Source organism: Taurulus bubalis, assembly GCF_910589615.1.
Source record: "Taurulus bubalis genome assembly, chromosome: 20".
Lineage (NCBI taxonomy): Eukaryota > Metazoa > Chordata > Actinopteri > Perciformes > Cottidae > Taurulus > Taurulus bubalis.
In genome coordinates, this window is record NC_136608.1 from 2,294,188 (window position 1) to 2,314,095 (window position 19,908).

A 19,908-nucleotide genomic window follows, 5' to 3' on the forward strand; every position below is an offset into this window, starting at 1 on the left:
ACGTATCAGTAGAAATGTTCCCAAGGACACACATGATGCTTTATTAAAAAAGTACCATCACATTCTGCTTTCAAGTGTCAGCTGTCAATCATTCAGCATGTTGCCCAACCCCTCCCCTTTTCTCTCCAAACAGTACAGATCTCATTTTGGAACAAAACTCTTCATATGCAGATTGTCTGAGTAGCAGAAGTCATTAACTCCTTTAAGCATGCCTCAAGAAAGAAATCAAGAAATAGCACAGCACTTTTTCCTCTCGGAAAAAACCCAACAGGAAACACACATAACACGGCTACTGAAGCAGAGGAGCATCAAAGTGAGACGTCTAAATGAGGACTGGGAGTGAAAGTCGGACCAAACAGACGACTCCATGAAACTGAGAGATGAAAGTTGCTCCCATATTTTGGTTTTTAACAGTTCTCTTTTATCCCTTTCTTGGAACATTTTTCCGTTGTAGACGTTAATTAAGTTTGTGTTTTAAACGACGAGGCGGAGCACTCCCTCTTCTTTTACACTCTTATTATTCACATTAAACACACTCACACAGACGCACACCACCCTATGTTGGCGCTACATTCAGACTCTTACTGCTGATCCTGATCTTAAGTCTGTCCACGCTGTGCCTAACATGTTGCATTGTAATGATGGATTCCTTCTTCTGATCCAACACCACCAGTTGGTGGAGTGAGACTTTCTACTGTTTGTTTCTTATGAATACTTAAGTGTTGAGCAGAGATAGGTGTGACATTATCATGCATTATTAAACACCCCCCAGGTTTCTTTAATAGTCTTTTAGAGTGAAAGTAGGGCTGGACGATGTAGCCAAAACGTTTCCACGATCAATAATGCATAGTTTAGTAATGCTCAAGTTAGAGTTTTAGGAATATTCTCATCAGGAGAGAACCTTAAATAAACCAGAAGCTTAATTATAGTTTAGAATATTCAATTATTTCTGATCAGAACGGGTCGTTGGAGGTTGACTACGTATGGACAGCATGTGACACGTCTTATTGGCCATCTCACTGATAATGGCTGCTTTAGAGCACACACTGACATGTCCGCCGGCCGAGCCGGTGGAGAGGGTGTGATACAAAGACAGATGAATGAACTCCTGAACAGCGTCATGGTGCATTACCGCTGCCGCCTGGAGTGGAGTGGGGATCAGGCAGAGCGCATGTGATCCCTGTGTTAACTTGAATGGGATCATATAAGTCAATCAAGCGGCTCTGAGATACTTTATAAATGTTATGGGACTGAATTGATCAAGATCCTGATGGAAGAATGAGTCCTTCACTCTCAAAACATCCCTCATGTTTTTATAGAGGACAACGGGTTCAAAGAGAAATAGATGTGTATGTATATGTATCATGGAAGAGTTTATCGTGACCATTTCAAGAATTGTTTTATCGCCCAGTCTATAATGTAGTGACACTATCAGAATTATTGACTAAGAACATTTGTTTTTGTTCCAGAAGATAACTATGAGATGACTCGAGGCAGCAAAGCAGAGTACGACATGTTTACCTGGACAACATAACCTTCTGGCCGAGGTAACACATTGACTTCATGTGAGGAATCCATCGGTGGTGTATTTTGGTTTTATCATTATGATTGTGTGGGTCAGATGTTATTGGGCATATAGTGTCTGTACAGGCTTATTACAATCACCCTACTGCAGGTGGTACAATCCATAGATGTTTCATTGTTTATCTACATTTTCTAAATTTCTATTTATACCGTTTATCATCGTTGTTTTATCTTAACCTTCCTCTTGTGTTAGGTGCCGACCCGTTTGAGGTTTCAAATGCATAAAAGAACCACAAACAATGTGTTTATTGCATCAAGGCTTTTTGACTTCATCAGGAACCTCTATTTCAACAAAATAAAACAAAAACATTTTCCCACTAAATTATAAAATGCTCTGGTTGAAATTATGACCTTTGTTTTTGTGTCTTTTGTCATTTTGTGTCTTTTCATTTTGTGTTTGTATTAAAGTTCTACAACAACAACATGTTCATGGATAAGGAAGCCCAACATAACCAAGAGATGAGAAACACATTGGATGATAGATAATTGTTTTTAGTGTATTTTACAGCTGATTTAAGACATGGGTCAAAACCCGTTAACACAAGAGATGCTAACAGAGAGCTAACACAAGAGGAAGGTTAAGCTCCAGATGCACGCGTTGCCAAATATGATTTCTCTATTGGCTTGAGTTTTATTAAGCTGCAGAGCCCCTACTCTCTGTGCACCGTACCTTAAACTTAATCTTAATACTAAACCCAACCCTAGACCTGCCCCTTGAAGAAGTAACGATCAGCTACAATCACCTCCATTTCAGGGCCTAAAACTCAACCTGCTCCACGAATTTTAAGCACACCTCCCACCATTATACACACACACACACACACACACACACACACACACACACACACACACACACACACACACACACACACACACTGGTTTTATTGGCGAGTTATTCTGCCGTGTCTTTCCTCCTATTTGGAGCCATGAGGACATGAGCTGGCTCAATGGATGCTGTGCGGCTGCAGCGTTTCATAGACACGTCGAGAGCAGCGAGATCAAAGTGTGACGTGGTCTTGTTATGCTAAGCACATTCAGACTCTTACTGAGAACAGCCTTATTCATAAAATAGAGCAGATTAGAAAAATAAACACAAACAAACGACAAAGAGACATGAAAGAGTTAATAATCGGCAAAATGTCGAGCAGCTTCACGGAGAAGAAAATATCAATCATAAGCATTTACATTACTAAGAAATAGACCAAAGGAAATGTAACAACCACAAATATTTTTTTTAAAGCTTGCAACAGCTTGGAAATCTTTGAGAAAATTATTTTTTTTTGTCTTTACATTGACAGAGAACATTTACATCAAACCAGTTACAGTACATGTAGTTACAGCTTTACTCCTCTTGGAAAAGGGTGAAAAGGCCCTGAAGACAACCACCAGCCTGACTGTCCAGGAGCAGCGCTAGCATGTAGCATCTGTCCACAAAGCCTCTCAGCCGCAGCCAACAAGCCGGCTCGTCCTTCGCAGCGTGGATGGAAGAGGGGAAGGGAACAAATATAAGACGGGGAGAAGAGGTGAAAGGGGAGAGCTCCTTGGAAAGAGGAGTAGAGAGGAGTAGCGTCCTCCTCTCGGCTCGGTTAAGAGGCTTAGAGGGTTTAATGAGGCCCAGGGGAGCCGTGTCAACATGGCGGACGCCCCGACTCTCACGCCGCCCCCGGCTGTGACCTCTTGCTGCCCTCACACACTTGCTTTGATCGCACACGCTGGCAAAGAAATTAATAACAAATCCATCATCCTCTGAGTCCGAGGAAGGGAGAGAAACAGGAGGAAGATGAAGGGAACTGCTGTCGAGTTGTGGCTCAGCGAAAAACTCTCCCGTAGTCGAGGCGCTGGGTGTTTCACTTCAGTTCATTTAGTGAAGACCTACCGGGACGTCGGTGCTCTGTCTCTCTCGTCAGATTGTCCGTGCAGTAAGAGGACAAAGTTCAGTTAGAGGACAGAGTTCAGGAAGTGGAAGAGTTCTGTCTGAGATCAAAAACGTCTCTCGGCTCGTCCACACGTCTGCTTTGAGACTCGGATGAAGAAACGATGGCACATGAAATAACAATAACAGCGAAAAGGAAGCGTCTCCTCCCTTTAGTCCGCTCCGTCTCCAGGCATGTACACACACACACACACACACACACACACACACACACACACACAAACACACACACACACACACACACACATACACACACACACACACACACACACACACACGCCTGCCTTGTATTTACAGATTCTGCTCCGCCGACCTTCACCTGCCTTTCCTGTCTCCTTTCTCCTGATTGGCGGCAGGCGCTTTAGGGCCGGCCTCCTCTAGTCATGTGGTCCTCCCGGGGTTCGGGAGGTCAAAGACGATGGGCGCGTTCATGGGTAGGAAGTTGACGGTGCAGGCGGAGGCGTTGACGAACGTTGTGGTGCCGTCGGTCATCATGCCGTAACCTGGACATGAGAGAAGGACGTTTTTATTTTCATTTGATAGGATTTTGAGTTTCTGTAACACGAGTAGTTTGATTTACATTTTTGCCTTATGACAATTGTGCCTCATTATATAGAGAGCTGAGCTGTTCTGTAATTTTAGATGTAACACATGGGTATAATCTCATATGCAAGTGCCTTGAATTTTAGAAATGATGTAAAATCGAGAAAAGGCCTAAGACCCTGAAGGGTTAAAACGTTTATTCTTGACATTTCGTGTTTATTCTCAAAATGGTATTTCAACTTTATTCTCAACGTTTCATCTTTATTTTCAACATTTTACTTCATTCTAAATATTTTTACTTCATTTTAAAATGGTATTTTGACTGTATCCTCAACATTTTTACTTTATTCTCAAGATTAAACAAACAAACAAAAATCATATGCTGAGAGTTTAGTTTTCTTCTCTACAATCCACCTAATCCTCCACATTGTGACATTATTCTAGAAATACAAAATACAAATCTTCCTCTCATGTCTCCCTGCTGCCTGGCCCGAAAACTGTAGATTTGATTCTCTCCTCCTTTATTTAATGCCTCCAAATTGAAAGAACTCAAATGAATATTTTTCAGCAGTGCAGTTTTTCTTCAAATTTCAATGTGACCCATTTTAAAATTGTTTCTAAAATCCTGCTTCCCTAAAGGGGGATGCACATCTTCAGTAAATATGCACCAATATATGATTCAATAATCAGAAGAAGTACTGGCAACCACGGTGGAACGCAACTGTGTGATGGCGATCGTAATAATACATGGAGTTAAACTGTTGGACGACCAAACGATAAACTCCAGAGTTATCAGCGCTGAGCATCTTCACATCCAAAATGGCGAGAATCCAGTTTGAGCAAATGCATGCGTGAGAGTGACACTAACACCACTACAGTTAAAAAAGATCTGCTTCAAAGGCACTTTGGGTCGACGTCGCTTCCAAATGGCAGATGTAAAAGTGTTACATTTTGTCGAGCATAAGTTAACTACCATCTCTCAGAAAGCTCCACAGTACAATTCAGCTCTGCGCTGCGAGTGGTTTTCTTTTAAGAGTAGGTGTCACGTTCAGCATCTCGTGGAACCGAGCAGATGTCCATGTTGGTGCTTTCAGATTTGGAATACATGAATACAAAACACGCTGAGGGTAATATCTGTCTTTCCGAGTTTCCCCTCGGAGTCCTCGCGCTAATGAAGAGCGCTGCGTTCAGCCTCTTTCTCCTGAATAAAGTGTGGTCTAGTTTCTAATCTGGGTCTCTCTGATGGGGGGCCGCTGACCTGATAACCCCGAAAAAGCAATCCTTCCTCCCAGGGAGCCGGCCTCTGTGCCCTAGCTGGCCTGGATGTGATGCTCAGCTATTCTTTCATATACACTTTAAGCAAGAAAACTATTGAACATTATCTCCATTCTATCCAAGATTACATGGCTGGAATTGAATTGTCTCATTTAGATTATTTAACTTAAAACATATGAAATTGAAAGAAAAAACAATCTCGTGAACAATTTATGTAAAGTAACTGTATGATATATTCAACATATGATAAAGTTGATGTATGATATTGCATTCTATGAATTCAGGTCATAAGGATTTACATGAGCCATAAGATGTGTAAACTGTATTCAATAAATAAAGGGCAGGTATATTTAGTATACATTCCTGAATGAAAAACATCGCAGTGGAAATACGTTTGTACGTATATGTGGAGATGTAATTTAATTCACATAAAGCCAAGATGGTAATTATATCTGCCAGGCGTCAGCCTGAGGGGAGATGATGTGCTCAGTCGTGTGCGTGTGCATGTGTGTATCACGTGTGCATGTGTGTATCACATGTGCATGTGTGTATCACGTGTCTGTCCACGGCTAATCTCTCATACTACTGGATCCATCAGCATAATATATTCTGTGCTCATAACTGTACGCTGTAGGACCTCGCAGGGTTGCGGTGATTAAACATTTTTGAAAAACCTATGTCATTGATTGTTTTATTCCTTTGTTGACTGCTGACTCAGCACTCCTCTTGACCGGCCGGTCGTTTTCAATAGATTTCAATAAAAGACACCTCTTTGTAACCCTACGAGCTTGTAGGAGTCATTTTTGTATATTAGTCCCTGAAAAATCCCAATGCAGCCGGACTGTTTTTTTCCCGACTTCCTTGTTTTGTTTTTCGACTCTGCAGGCTTCTGTGATGGTGGGAGGTTTCTTAGACTGCGTGACACACCTTCGTCAGAGCTTTATGCAAATTGTATTACCCAGCATGCCCAAAACAAATGGTGAAAAGGCATAAAGCTTATAACTTTAACATTTTTAAACCAAACTACACCGTTTCTTGACTAAAACTCAAAAGTAAATTCCAATGCTTTGTTTTATTGTGATGTGTCTTGCACATTCTGATTATTTAAGTCATTATCTTTACAAAGAGGGGTGTTACAACTCTGTAGGTTGTTGTTTAGGCCTTGAAGCATGCATCTGAAAAAACTCAGGGACTGCTGGAGAAGGCTCAGAGCCCCACGTATGGGGGCTCTGGGCTTAAAGAGGTTAAGACTCTGCGTCTTCTTATTGACCAACTGCCAAAATCCAATGAGAAGATCCGAGACAATTAAAATGTTCAAATATTCAACCAAGACCCCTTCAGATATTACGCTTACATCATTTAGCATACAAGCCGGTCGGCCTGCTTTATGGAGGTATCTAGGAGATAAGTGTTTTACAAGCTCGTTCACGTACCTTCATGAATGTGTCCAAACACATGCAGCTTGGGCTTGACTCTCCTCTGGACTGTGTTCAGCAGCTCCATGCACCCCACACGCTGCATCTTCTTTGGGACCCAGTCCAGGAAACCTGCACACAGCGATGCACAAATCAAACACACCTTCCACTGAACATGCTGCTTCTCACAGAGCAAATACGCCGTGTCACATAAGAGCTGTGGCCCAAAGCTAGATAATGAGGTGGTGTAATGGTTGGTAGGCCAAATAAACTCTTCCACGGTCATGAACCTGTTCTGATATTTGTATGCTTTGTGATATTCTATGTATATCACCATAGTGTGGAGATGGACAGCGAGCTACAATGCAATGTGGTCAGTCGATACTGAGGAGAGGAGAGGACCTGAAGGGCAGAATAATGCCACGTTTCACATTCTATTGAGCGGGTACTGTCGGTCCTCTAAATATCGCATTGCATTGTGGGAAACATGCTGTATAATTACCACTCAACTCAACCATTCAAACTTAAAAGAAAACTGTCACCTATTTTGAATGTTAAAAGCTGATTGAATGGGCAAGTGGATCACTACTATTAGAATACTTCAGATACTTCCTCCTTTGCTCCCTTCATAACTACTACGACCTAGAGGTCAACGTCCATGTCAATAGACGATGACGGCCTTCTGAACGAGCAGGCCCCGGCGAACCCACATCTCTGAGGCTGGTAACCGCTGACAACGGCCATTCAATCACCTGATATCATCAAAGCTGGTGAAACTGTTGACATTATTTCCTTAAAATGTGGATACATAAAGAAAAAAATACCACAAAAAACATGTTGAATGCAAAGTGTTTGTCCTGAATAGTTGTTAGAGATGACTGTGGGCTTCTCTTGCATGGTCCGGTGTTTTTCATATTCATGTCATAAACATTCATATTTGACGGTTTTAAAATAATAACAATACAAAGACTTGTTTCATCCCTACTTTTCCAGTCATACAGTAATGGTCATGCAGGAGTGCGGGCAGCAGCGTGACGATGCTGCTCTCGTCTCGCTGTGTTTACACGGCTGAGTGTTTCTTGCGACGGTTATAAATTTCATCTCCCTTCAAAAAGCCATACATCACATTTTAAAACGAAGCTGTACATTTCAGACTCCTTGTCTAATGGCAAACTGCACGTCGCAGCACCAAAAAAAAAGAAGACTTAGAAAGCAACCATAGAAAATAAAGATCAATCACAGCCACACACAGATGCAGACTTCACAGTGTGTGTGACAAGGATGAAGCATGGAGTGTGTATGATTTAGTGGCTGCTCCGCGAGGAGGGATGCTGCTGATGCTGAGTCAATAAAAGCATCAAGTCGGAGAAATGAAATGACTGAGGAGCTCGTGCCTCCATCTTCTCTGCCTTCTGTCGCTCTGCCCAGACAGGAATAAGAAAGTAAACACAAAGGGAAGAGGGAAACACAGTGGAGTGAACAAAAGAATGAATGATCAAAGAAACTGAAACAGGACTTGAATTGGTTTGATCAATTTGTCGTCTATAAAATGTAAGAACATTGTTAAAACACAAAAAATACCCATTGTGAATTAACATTTACATTATTGATCTTGAGATTACCATAAATATAGCCAAGACCAAGACCAAGTCACATTTTAAGGGCAAGTCCAAGTCAAGTCTCATAAATAGGAGCAAGTCAAATCCCTAGTTTTCATAGACCAAGCCAAGCTTCACGTTTAGCTTGATTACGCAAAAGCTAAATGGCCAGAACCTTGACTAAAAACAAATGTTTCTTCTGGAATCAGGTCATGAACACCCAGCTGTATGTCGTCAATCAGAGCATCTCTATCTGAGTGTAAGATTCATACTTCATACTCGGGTCACGTTTCAAGTGAGCCAAGTCTTAAAGTAGACCAAGACGAGTAGCAAGTCCAATAACAGAACTATATCGAGGAAATACTTTTTAGAGGTGATTCTTTATACATTTTACCACCAAACAGATCTCACTCAGGGCAAAGTTAATGGAGCATCTCGTTCTCAACACAGACATAAACACGCCCATGCAGTGAATCAGTCATGACGGTAAAGATACGGTCTGACTTCTTTCTCCTCCAAATGACTACCTGTAAAAATCTAATATCAGTTTAGGCATAAAAAAAGAAGCCGCCTTCAAACAGTCAGTGTGTCTTTACAAGCCCTGCGAGATGGAAGTGAAGTGGGAAGTTACAGGGGTTTTTTGTGTCTCGGGGTATTTTGCTCTAATGTGCCTCTTGTTTCAAAGCAGCTGCTGCTTTGGGCACAACGCCTGTTTTCCTCTTTTTGTCTCACTTTCTCTCCGTCTCTGTCTCTGCTGTTAACTTCTTCCTCACAGCCAGATAAAGAGGCCATATTTTTCCTCTCGAGCTGCCGATCTGCCGTTTTATCGCGCCTCATAAAAGACGGGAGCTTTTTGCTGCAGTGCGAAACAACATCTTGCTCACACTCCTTTTTTTCCGTCACCTCCTCGGCAATGGTTTGTTTCGCACCCTCCTAAAAAAATATTTAAAAAAAGGATGTCTTTTCTTGACCTCTGGCGCTTTAAAGAATCCACTTCATCAACAAAACTTTTGTCCTCCATCCCCTTTTTCTTTCTCATGTCATTCCCTCCAGTGTCCCTCTGGGTCTATATGTGTGTGTGTGTGTGTGTGTGTGTGTGTGTGTGTGTGTGTGTGTGTGTGTGTGTGTGTGTGTGTGTGTGTGTCTCATGCATTAGTAGCCGACTGTAGCTGCTCCATATGCCGGTGGCTTACGAGCAGATAGCTGGAGACACTCCGCTAAGCTGAATGGAAAATAAACGGCTGTGTTCGCGGCCGAGACGCAGACGTAGAAATCAATCACACACACTCGTCTGAGCAGCACAGCTGCAGCGGGAGATGAGGTGTGAAAGTGTGTGAGGGAGAGTGAGAGTCAAATGCTGGTTTCAAATCTGTGCTGTGTGTGTGTGTGTGTGTGTTGAGACGCGCGTACAGGATGTCATTTACATTGTGAGCCGGCATCTGGGCTGGTTTCAAACCTGTGTGTGTGTGTGTGTGTGTGTTTGTGTGTGTGTGTGTGTGTGTGTGTGTGTGTGTGTGTGAGAGGACGAAACTGAAAGGCGGTCACAGAGAAGGCCGATAATCCCTGACGGTAAAGTGTGTGAGTCACCGCTTTGATTACCTTCCCCCGTTATTCATCCTCTCAATACGACAATGATTCATCAGCGACACTCTAAAGAAAGCATCTACAGAGAATGGTGTGTGTGTGTGTGTGTGTGTGTGTGTGTGTGTCTGTCTGTGTGTGTGTGTAAAGGATGTAGATAGATGTTGGATTAAACACCTTAAAGGAACACTGTGTTCCTTCATGTGATTGTGTTCTGTCTCCAGGTGAGGTGGTGGCTTCCATTTTTATCTTTGAACCTGTTTTCATCCTGATACATCCTTCCATCTCATATTGTAGACCCTTCTCTTTGATAGTACTTCAAGGAGTGCAGTTAGTGACCTTGTGGGCTCCATGGTAACTCTTACAGCTTAATGGAGGGGGCGGGGCTTAGCGAAGGGTCAATTTAAAAAGTCCTCTGTTACTGTTGTCTATGTTACTCTATCATATCTACTAAAGCAATATTAAACATGGCATGCATTTCATAGGCGGTTGCCAGTATTTCTAGATTCCATACATTTAAATCTGACTACTTTGAGGTCAAGAAATTCATAATTAAACTGATTAGCTGCAGCATTTGGACTTTCTTTCAGGCACAGGTGTGAAGTATTCTGCTCCAAACACATGCAGCATATCCATCCCACAGATGGAGCCGCAGTTTGAGATTTGGGTTATTTGTTCAGGTGTTTGCAAGGTGCATCTTTTTCGTTTGATATTTGCAGCATCCACATTGTGAACGCTTTCCTTTTGCGCAGAGAAGATAATTATCATAGACTGTTGCAATATGTTATTATATATAATAACATATTGCAACATGTTTTGACATCAATTTAGGAGAACAGGTATATGATATGTTTGTATTATGTTAATGAAATACATGCAAATACATTTAACATGGGCTATTAATTGATGGTTCATTATTTACAATGTTGTTGGAAGTCGGGGTCGATGGATCAGCTCCCGAGGAGGAACTCCCACTTTGAGTGGCTTTCCATTGTTTTTTTTCTAGTAGGAAGTCGGGTCGGAGTTGTCTGTAACGCAGCTCAGATGACAGCTCCAGGAAAGGTTTTGTAGTGAAAATAACCTTCATAATTAAATATAACTTGGTATATAACTAGAAACAGATGAAACAGTTTTTTCCCTAAATTGAACCAAAGTAAATGAACACTACAATAACACAGTTCAATCGTCCGTACATATACAGGAGCACCTTTAGATGTACGTTGGAGAGTGTGTGTGTGTGTGTGTGTGTGTGTGTGTGTGTGTGTGTGTGTGTGCTGTAATGTGTGTCTCACCCAGTGGGGGGCAGTGTGTGACCAGGATGTCTGTGTTGTCGGGGATCTGGTTCCACTTGTCCAGCAGAGCCTGACCCCGCGGCAGGTTGAAGCCCCAGCCGTAGTACCAGGGCTGCCTGCAGAGACACACACACACACACACACACACACACACACACACACACACACACACACACACACACACACACACACACAAACAAAGGAAATAAGAAGAGCAGATGGGTTAGCCGCTACACTGTGACATCACTTTGAATCTTTTGTGTCAGAGTCACACACTCTGTCCTTACATTGATATGATGATAATTATAACAATGACTAATTAATGAGCCATTCATTAACTATAATGATTGTAATGAAACATGATCCTCAATTGAACAGAGGAGAGTTAGAATCATATAATGCGCTCTATGTGGAAGCACGTTTTGAAACCAGGGCCCTCTTTGTCCAAACTCAACCAAAAACCAAAAACACAAAATACTAAATGTTTTAAATCTCATGCACATTCTAAACTACATCAAAATGTAGTAATTTTGCATCACACCTGTACACACAACACTGATGTGCTGAGTATAAAACACTGTTATCTCCAGCCATTGCTTTGCTGTAAATAGAGACTATGAACACAAATGCAATGTTATTTATTCTCAATATTAATAATCTCAGAACAATATTACACACAATGACTTCCACTCATGATGACATGAACATATTGTACTGTGAACTAAAAGCAGGACATTGTTATTACAGTCCTCTAACTTGTCACATCAGAGTGGAGAAGAAAAATAAAAGATGTAGTCTACATTGAAAACCATATTTCCATGTCTCTCACATATTTATGGCTGGATCGCATAAATACATGACAGACTTCTTCATGTAAAACGCTGATGTGCGTCTCTGTGTGACTGCAGTCGACCTATAATCCTTATTTATCAAACGTGTCTAATGGAGATAACCGTGCGAATAAAAGAAAAAAATAGTTTACTTGTATTTTTATTTGAGACTTGTGTGAATGTGCGTGTGGTTCAGCTCAATAGATATGATACATGAGTTAATGCTTTCCATAAATGTGTCACCGGTTCCGATTTTTGTGTCGTGTCGTAAAATGTAAAAGAACCCCTGAAGAAGCAAACACAGTTCATGAATATTTCTTGTTAAACCTGAATTTTTGCTGACATTGTTGATTGGACTTTAAGGTCGGGATGCTTTTTGACAAGTCGAATGTAATCACTTTGTTAATGCAGTTTTTCCTCGTTTTGCATTATGCAACATTTCGGCACCGAGCAGCAAATAGCTGTTCTCTTTTTTAGCCGCGTAAGCTTTCTTCTGTCGCCCGGAAAAAGTCGCTGTCAAATCCGATCTTTTTTCCCTTCTTTTTGCTTCTATTAACAGAAGTAACCTGATTGTGCTTTTCCAACTGAAAGCTCCTGAACATGTGGCCTGGAGTGGTTTGTGTTTGAACAACAAAAAGAGAAATTGTCAGATAGCGAGGATCATAACTCCAGCTTGACCTTTGGCCCCCGAGCAAACAGCTGTCAGCCTTCCTCCATTTAGTGTCTCCACATGAGGTTTGACCTTCAAGATGAAGAGCAGTCATCTAGTGGAGGAATCAAACGAGATCCCCAGCAGGGTGAGCAGAAAGCTACATTAAACGCCTCCTTGATCACAGCCGGGGCCCCGGAACGCTCGGCGACGGGAGAAAAAAAGAAAGTGGAGAAAAGGAGAAGAGAAGAAGAAGAACGGGGCTCGCGTCATTTTGCTTTGATAACGGACGCCGCGGTCGTGAGTGACGGAGAAGAAATTAACATGTCACTTACAATCTGTACTCCGATCCATCTTCCTCTGAAACGCGCCGCACGTGTGTGTGTGTGTGTGTGTGTGTGTGTCGCCTCTGCAAGCAGATTTTTTTAAATTGCCAAGTGCAGTCACTCGAAACACCAACTTTATCGCCCCGGCCGCCGCCCGACGCGTCTGTGCTCAGTGGCACGTCAGATGAGGATTTTTTTTTTATAATTTCCGGTGTGTGTGTGTGTGTGTGTGTGTGTGTGTGTGTGTGTGTGTGTGTGTGTGTGCCTGACATGCTTGGGGACTTCAGAGACAGATGGGGAGACAGAGAGACAGGCCTGAAGATAGGAAGGAATACCTGTCACACACAGTCTCCTTGTCCTCTCTCTAATTAAGAAAGCTAAAAACAGGGACTCTAGGTGTGTGTGTGTGCACGGGCGGGGGGTCAAACGCATGTGGCGATGCATCATGGGAAATCACGTCCCACATTTTGGCTCGAGCGCCACGCGATTAAAATTCCATCATCCCCTGAACATCGAAGACTAAACATTTCTGACGAATGCTCCATGAACACAGTTTCTATAATTTAACCGGCTGATATTAAAACATTTAAACTGGTCTTAGCATATTAATAGGAACTGTGGAATATAATGTTCACGTCCGTCTTCACACGGACGTCGTAATTCAAATGAAATGATCTCGGCGGTGCGGCCGATGGAGGATGAAGAACCTCTCGCTGATTATAGATGTACATATATAGCATAAGCACAGAAAGAATGAATGAAAGAAATGTTTATTATCAAGGTCGAAAAGATGATTTATTTTGAAAAATGACCATTTTAGACATGGCTGGATACATCCGACCATATCAAGAAGTCACGTGATGCGTTACCCCAAAAATAAAACTTAAAAGTATGTTTCAACTCTGCTGGTGTTCTGGATTAAAATCAAGGCAGAATATCCCGAGATCGCCAAAGCAGCTCTGAAAAGCTGCTTCCATTTCCAACATTCTGTCTTCATGAAGCAGGTTTTAAGTTACGGAGTAGACTGGAGAATAAAAGGTTAGGGGCCGCTGCTTTACAGGACTAATGGTCACATTCTCTTTACATCATTCACAACCATTTTCCAAAGCATCTCCAGCATTTAGATTGATTCCTTGTCTTCCAGAGCGCCATTCCACTCGATCAACTTGAAGAGACTCCCTGCAATATGTTGTTTACCAAAGAAGCGACGTCTTGATGCTCATTCTAATAATCATTTATTTTGTCTTCATTCCCCTCGTGTGAAGGTGGCTGTTTGGATTTACAGAGGTCAGGATCTACAGTCTGCCAACATCGGTTTATTCGACCTTTCCTTCACCTCGACCGAGAGCTTTTCAAGCACAGACATGCGCTCCTAAACTCAATCAGATGGATGTGTGTTGCCTCGACATGAAAGGAACCCTGTGGAGTTGTTGATCACTTGCAGCGCTGGAACGTCCCATCTCATATGAAGGAGGATGTCATTCCCCTCATGAAACATGTTTTCACTTGCCACCACCCTCTCTCCATCTCCTAGTAGCAGACAGAGCAGGGTCAGAATATGTTAGTCCAGTCTGACTGAGCGTTGGAAAAGAGTGTCGGGCAAAACAGCTGATAAGCAGGTGGAGCTATTAAATGTGAATAGCAGGAGGAAATGGAGACATGGAGCTCTGGCTGTTGGAGGAGGGGGAACATTCTGCAGGGCATCGTAATTAAAAACTGCTAATCATCAACCTTTTGACGGCCTCTGAATCGAACAGAAGTTCAATTCAATTCAGTTTATTTTGTATAGCCCCAAATCACACATTACAAATTTGCCTTGGAGGGCTTTACAGTCCCTGTCCTGGGACCTCACATCGGATCAGGAAAAACTCCCCTAAAAAAACAGAATAAACCCTTCCACAGGGAAAACAGGAAGAACCCTTCAGGAGAGCAGCAGAGGAGGATCCCTCTCCCCGGATGGACAGAAGCAATACATGACATTATTCATATAATGAGTAGAAGGCATGGACCACGATCCAGAAGTCAGTAGTAAAGTGTTAAAGCCCACCTCCTGCTCTATCTGGTTGGCTCCCCGGACCAAGTGTGACTTTGACTAGCGCTGTGAATGTTTCTACTTTGAGGTGCGTACAAAAAAAGCTAAAGACGACGCAAGATGCAAGACTCCAGATGCTGAATGGTTTCTGCGTGCGGCGCGTTCCTACCGCCGTGGTTCCCCGTGATCGGGGACCCAACTGTGCTGTGAGCTAATCCTTCCATGGCGCTGTCCGTGGTGCTGAAGCAGCAGTCGGATTGGCAATTGGGATTTGCCCTTTTCGTGAGGAAGGAAGTGCATTCAGCACGTTTGCTAGACATTAAGGATGCAACACAAGCTAACACTTTACTGCCAGAAAACTAAACGGAGAAGCAAAGAATTAAACAACTGCAGCTGTCAAAAGGAGACTGAACTGGATTGGACTCATCAGGATGTTGGCTGGCATCTGGGAACAATAAAGAGTGTCGGAGCGCTCTTGAACGCACCGCCACACAGAGGCCTTTGTTGCATTACCGGGCAATGAGAAAGGCGGAACAAAGAATGCATTAGCTGTCTGCAACAAGTTTCAGTATCTGAGAGTCGATTTTCATAATGCACTTAAATTAATTGAACCAGCGGTTGCCAGGGAGGCTGGGCAGTAATGTGAGAACATCAAAGTAAAGGAAACCCTGTGTTTAGTTAACGGTGCTGGTCATCAAGTGATCTGTGAGTGATCAGCGTTGCTTCTGAGTTCCCGTCAAAACTTCAGAAAGAATACACTTTCATATTAGGAAACTTTCTTTTTCAATAATTTGAAAGGCTCTTTATCCAATTTCGTGGAAAAAGAAAAGACAAAAGTCTTCCAGTGCACCTGAAACAGCGATGATCCAGTCTATCATTGTGTCAGCCGAGGATTATAAATCACTGCGGCTTCTTTAATTTTCAGACATCAATCATTCTGTAGAGAAGGCGTCACTCTTTTGTCAACCGGCTTGTATCTCATTCTGCAGCGTGATTCTCCGCGCCGTCCGCCAGTGCCAGTAAGAAAAAAAGAAACGTCTCCGTGCCGACCCGTGGGCGTCTCCATCGCGGTTGGTTCTTAAAAAAGAGATTATCTCTTGCAGAGGAAATGACCGCAGCGCTCTCTCTCTCTCTCTCTTTCTCTCTCTCTCTCTCTCTCTCTCTCTCTCTCTCTCTCGTGTTTTCCGAGCTAACTGAATGTAATTCCACGGATAATATCCCTGCTCCAGAATTGTGATGTTTTTATCAGGTGCGGGATTAGCAATAGGTACAAGTGATTTGTGTTAATGTAGCAGAGAGGAGGAAGCGTGGAGAATACTGAAGAATCTGCTAATGTGACGGGCTGATATTTGTTATGGGCTTCTTTTGGGTTTTGGTTTTAAAAGAGGAGAAAACAGATGTTTGTGAGCACATCTTCTGGAGAGAAACCACAGCGTTCAAAACCTTAATGTCACACACACACACACACACACGCTGGCTTCACCTCTCTTAAAAGTCACACTCCATTTCAAATGCTTTTTAAAGATTTGACAAACACAGGGCAACACAGAGCTCCTTGCTTAACTTTGCTAGCTTGCGCGCATCACTGTGTGTGTATTAGTGTGTGTGTGTGTGAGGCCTGCTCGTATCACTGGAGTACGTCCATGAATCATTGAAGGCCTCTGCCGAGAACTGCCGAGCACCCATCCTGCCTCTCTTTCCCCTCTCCTCCTTCCCCTCCTCCTTCCCCTCCTCCTTCCTCTCCTCCTTCCCCTCCCCTGTCCGTCTCCTTTTGACATACTACTCCGTCTCTCTCCGTCTCTTCATCCTCGTTAGTGCGAGGGGTTACAGCGGCCGGCCGGCTGCCACAGAGTGCATGGCCTGCTCTCTTAGAGGCCCTTCAGTGTTTAAGAGGGACTCTTTAGAAAGCTGGTGAACAGTGGAGGTATTCTGAGGTGCAACAGGGAAGAGAGAGGCAGAGTTTGGAGACAAGGGGAAGCACAGGGGTATCAAACTACAGTGCTTTTTGAATATCTGCCAAACACTGTCCCAAGAATAACAATCTGGCACTGGTTATTCTTTTATCGCACACTCCCTCAGTCAGAGCCGCATTAATCCATTTTCTGGCCTCCTGGGTAGGGATGAGTATCGTTAGGATTTTATCGACACCAGATACTTCAAAGTTCCAAAATCTTGAAAATACATTATCAGTTAAACAATTAGCTAAGTGGCTATCTTTCATCGATCATCCTGTTCTTCTGATCAAACTCTGTATGACATCACTAACGTTGCCCGCAGGAATTTATGTTCTGCTTGTTGGTCACATGTTGTGATGAACTGCTGCTGCTTCCTGCTTTTACTGTGAGGCTTTTATTGAGTTTGAAACCGAAGTTCTCAGCGTCAAATGTAGCCTCACTTTGGATCTTTGTCTCCTCTCTGCCACGATGTGAGCTCACACTGTCCTGAGCCGGAGACGCTGAGTAAAGCACAGAGAGGAAGTTTGAGACCAGGAAACTTCTAAAGACTGATAGCAGAACCCTGACCTTATCGATACTCCGGGTTTTCCTCATTTTGAACCAGTTCCTGTTTAGATTGGTTTCAGAGGTGCAGACATGTTCGCAAATAGCTTTGTTTAGGTCTCCACACGCTCCTGAGGAAAACATATGGCTCTTCATACTAAACGCTCCACATGCTCACCAGTTAACGCTAGCTGTGTCTGTCTGCTGTTTGCAGAGAGCTTTGCCGTGGAGAGACATTTGCAGGCGGCATTCAACTGGAAAAAAACTCACATCCAGGACCACCCTCTCCGTCCTGTCGGCCGGCTACTTTGTCAGTGTTGCTGCTGTCCTTGCAGGTGCTGCCTGTGGGGTCACACTGGAACATGAGCCCTGTGTGCCATTGTTAAAAAAAACTCTCTGAGCTCCTTGGCTGGTTCCCTCCCCATTTCTTTTTTTAGGTGACGTTATGGTTTGTGTTTCGACACCACACAACCATTGAATACACACTTTCACACTCATGCACTCACCTACACTGTTGGACCTACAGACTCCACCCACAACTATGTTGCCTCTAAGTTAATAAATCATTTAACTGGCTCGGTTGTGTGCATCTCCCCCTTTCACACATTACACAGTCATTTAAACCATCGTTCAGATAACATTATTATTATAGTTGAGCAGCTTTGTGTTCAAAATGTTGCTTTTTTTTGTATATTCATGCAATGCAACCCATTACTAACTAACACGTATTGTGAGTTTCTTAGAAACTAATCTGAATGAGCCACAATGGTGACATGTTCCTTTATTAACATGAACACACACGCTGCAGTTCATTTTGACTCAATCCTATTTACGCCGTCCTTCTGTCTGACAAACACTCCAAAGAAGAGCATCAAATGTGGATTAATCCACCGCTAAAAATAGTCCCCAACAAATGCACCAATTCCTCCAGTTTGAGTAACATTTGTTTAAAACTACTGTGACCAGCTGTCACTGGAGTTTTTTTTTTATTTGTATTTTTAAATCAAACTATAACTTTCAGTACTGAAACTTAGGTCGGATATATTGGCACCAATAACAACACTTTTCAGATTCAGACATACAAGCAGGGAAAGAGAAATACAGCAAACACATGCAGACACACATGAAAGAGATGAGGAGAAGGAGGTGAGGAAGAGCTGTGGTTGTGGGGTAAGAAATTAAAGAGGATTACTGTAACGAGGTCCGTCCTAATGTGTGACCCGGGCCTCCTGCTAATCACTACATGCACTGACGCAGTGAAAACACCCGGCAGTGATCACCTCGGCTAGATTTAATTAACTACTCATGACTTAACGACCCTAATAACAGCCTGGGAGGCAGGTTGGGGGAGCGGAGCGTGGCGGGCCGCTTACACACACTAGTCACACACACACACATTTGTGAAGCGATTGTTCCTCTGTGTTTGATGTGCAGCAGATCCATGAAGCAGCTTGTTTGCAAATGCAGTCAGAGTTATTTATGTGAGCCTTTTCCCGACAGTCTCATTTCCAAACTTCCACTGCCTGATATTTATTTCTCTTTCACCTGAAAATGTTGATGTTTCTGAATCTAAAATAAGTTCCATATGAGCCTGGTATCACACTTGCAGAATGCACATTGCCACGTGGTAAATGTTGTAAAAGGATTGGTTAGGTTTGGGAAACAAAACCAATTGAATAATAGTTTGTATTAAAATAATATGATAAGAACGTAACAATGTACGGTCACAACGTATGCTAACAACGCAACGTAACAACGCAACGTAACAACTCAACGTACCAACTCAACGAAACAACGCAACAACGTAATGCAACAACGTAATGCAACAACGCAATGCAACAACGTAATGCAACAACGTAATGCAACAACGCACCCTAACAACGCAACGTAACTTAACAATGTAACAACTCAACGTAACGACGTAACTTAACAACGTAACCTAACAACGCAAAGTAACGACGTAACTTAACAACGTAACAACGCAACGTACCAACGCAACGACGCAACGTAACGACATAACTTAACAACGCAACGACGTAACTTAACAATGTAACTTAACAACGTAACTTAACAATGTAACTTAACAACGTAACTTAACAACGTAACAACGCAACGTAACGACGTAACTTAACAATGCAACGTAACGACGTAACTTAACAACGTAACTTAACAATGTAACTTAACAACGTAACTTAACAACGTAACAACGCAACGTAACGACGTAACTTAACAATGCAACGTAACGACGTAACTTAACAACGTAACAACGCAACGTATTAACGCAACGTAACAACGCAACAACGCAACGTAACAACGCAACGACGTAACTAAACAACGCAATGTAATGACGTA

At 42.7% G+C, this 19,908-nt stretch overlaps 1 protein-coding gene across 1 annotated transcript in view; it reads right to left on the reverse strand.

Moving 5' to 3' along the window:
• Nucleotides 1-3,898: 3,898 nt before the first annotated feature.
• The window catches only part of mpped1 (metallophosphoesterase domain containing 1), a gene marked incomplete at both ends in the record, with an annotated part of 56,236 nt that continues 40,226 nt past the window's right edge, over nucleotides 3,899-19,908 (reverse strand). Inside the window, 3 exons of the mRNA XM_079235766.1 lie at nucleotides 3,899-4,020; nucleotides 6,769-6,882; nucleotides 11,222-11,337. Of these exons, the coding sequence (XP_079091892.1) occupies nucleotides 3,899-4,020; nucleotides 6,769-6,882; nucleotides 11,222-11,337 (352 nt within the window). The remainder of the gene's footprint in view (nucleotides 4,021-6,768; nucleotides 6,883-11,221; nucleotides 11,338-19,908) is intronic.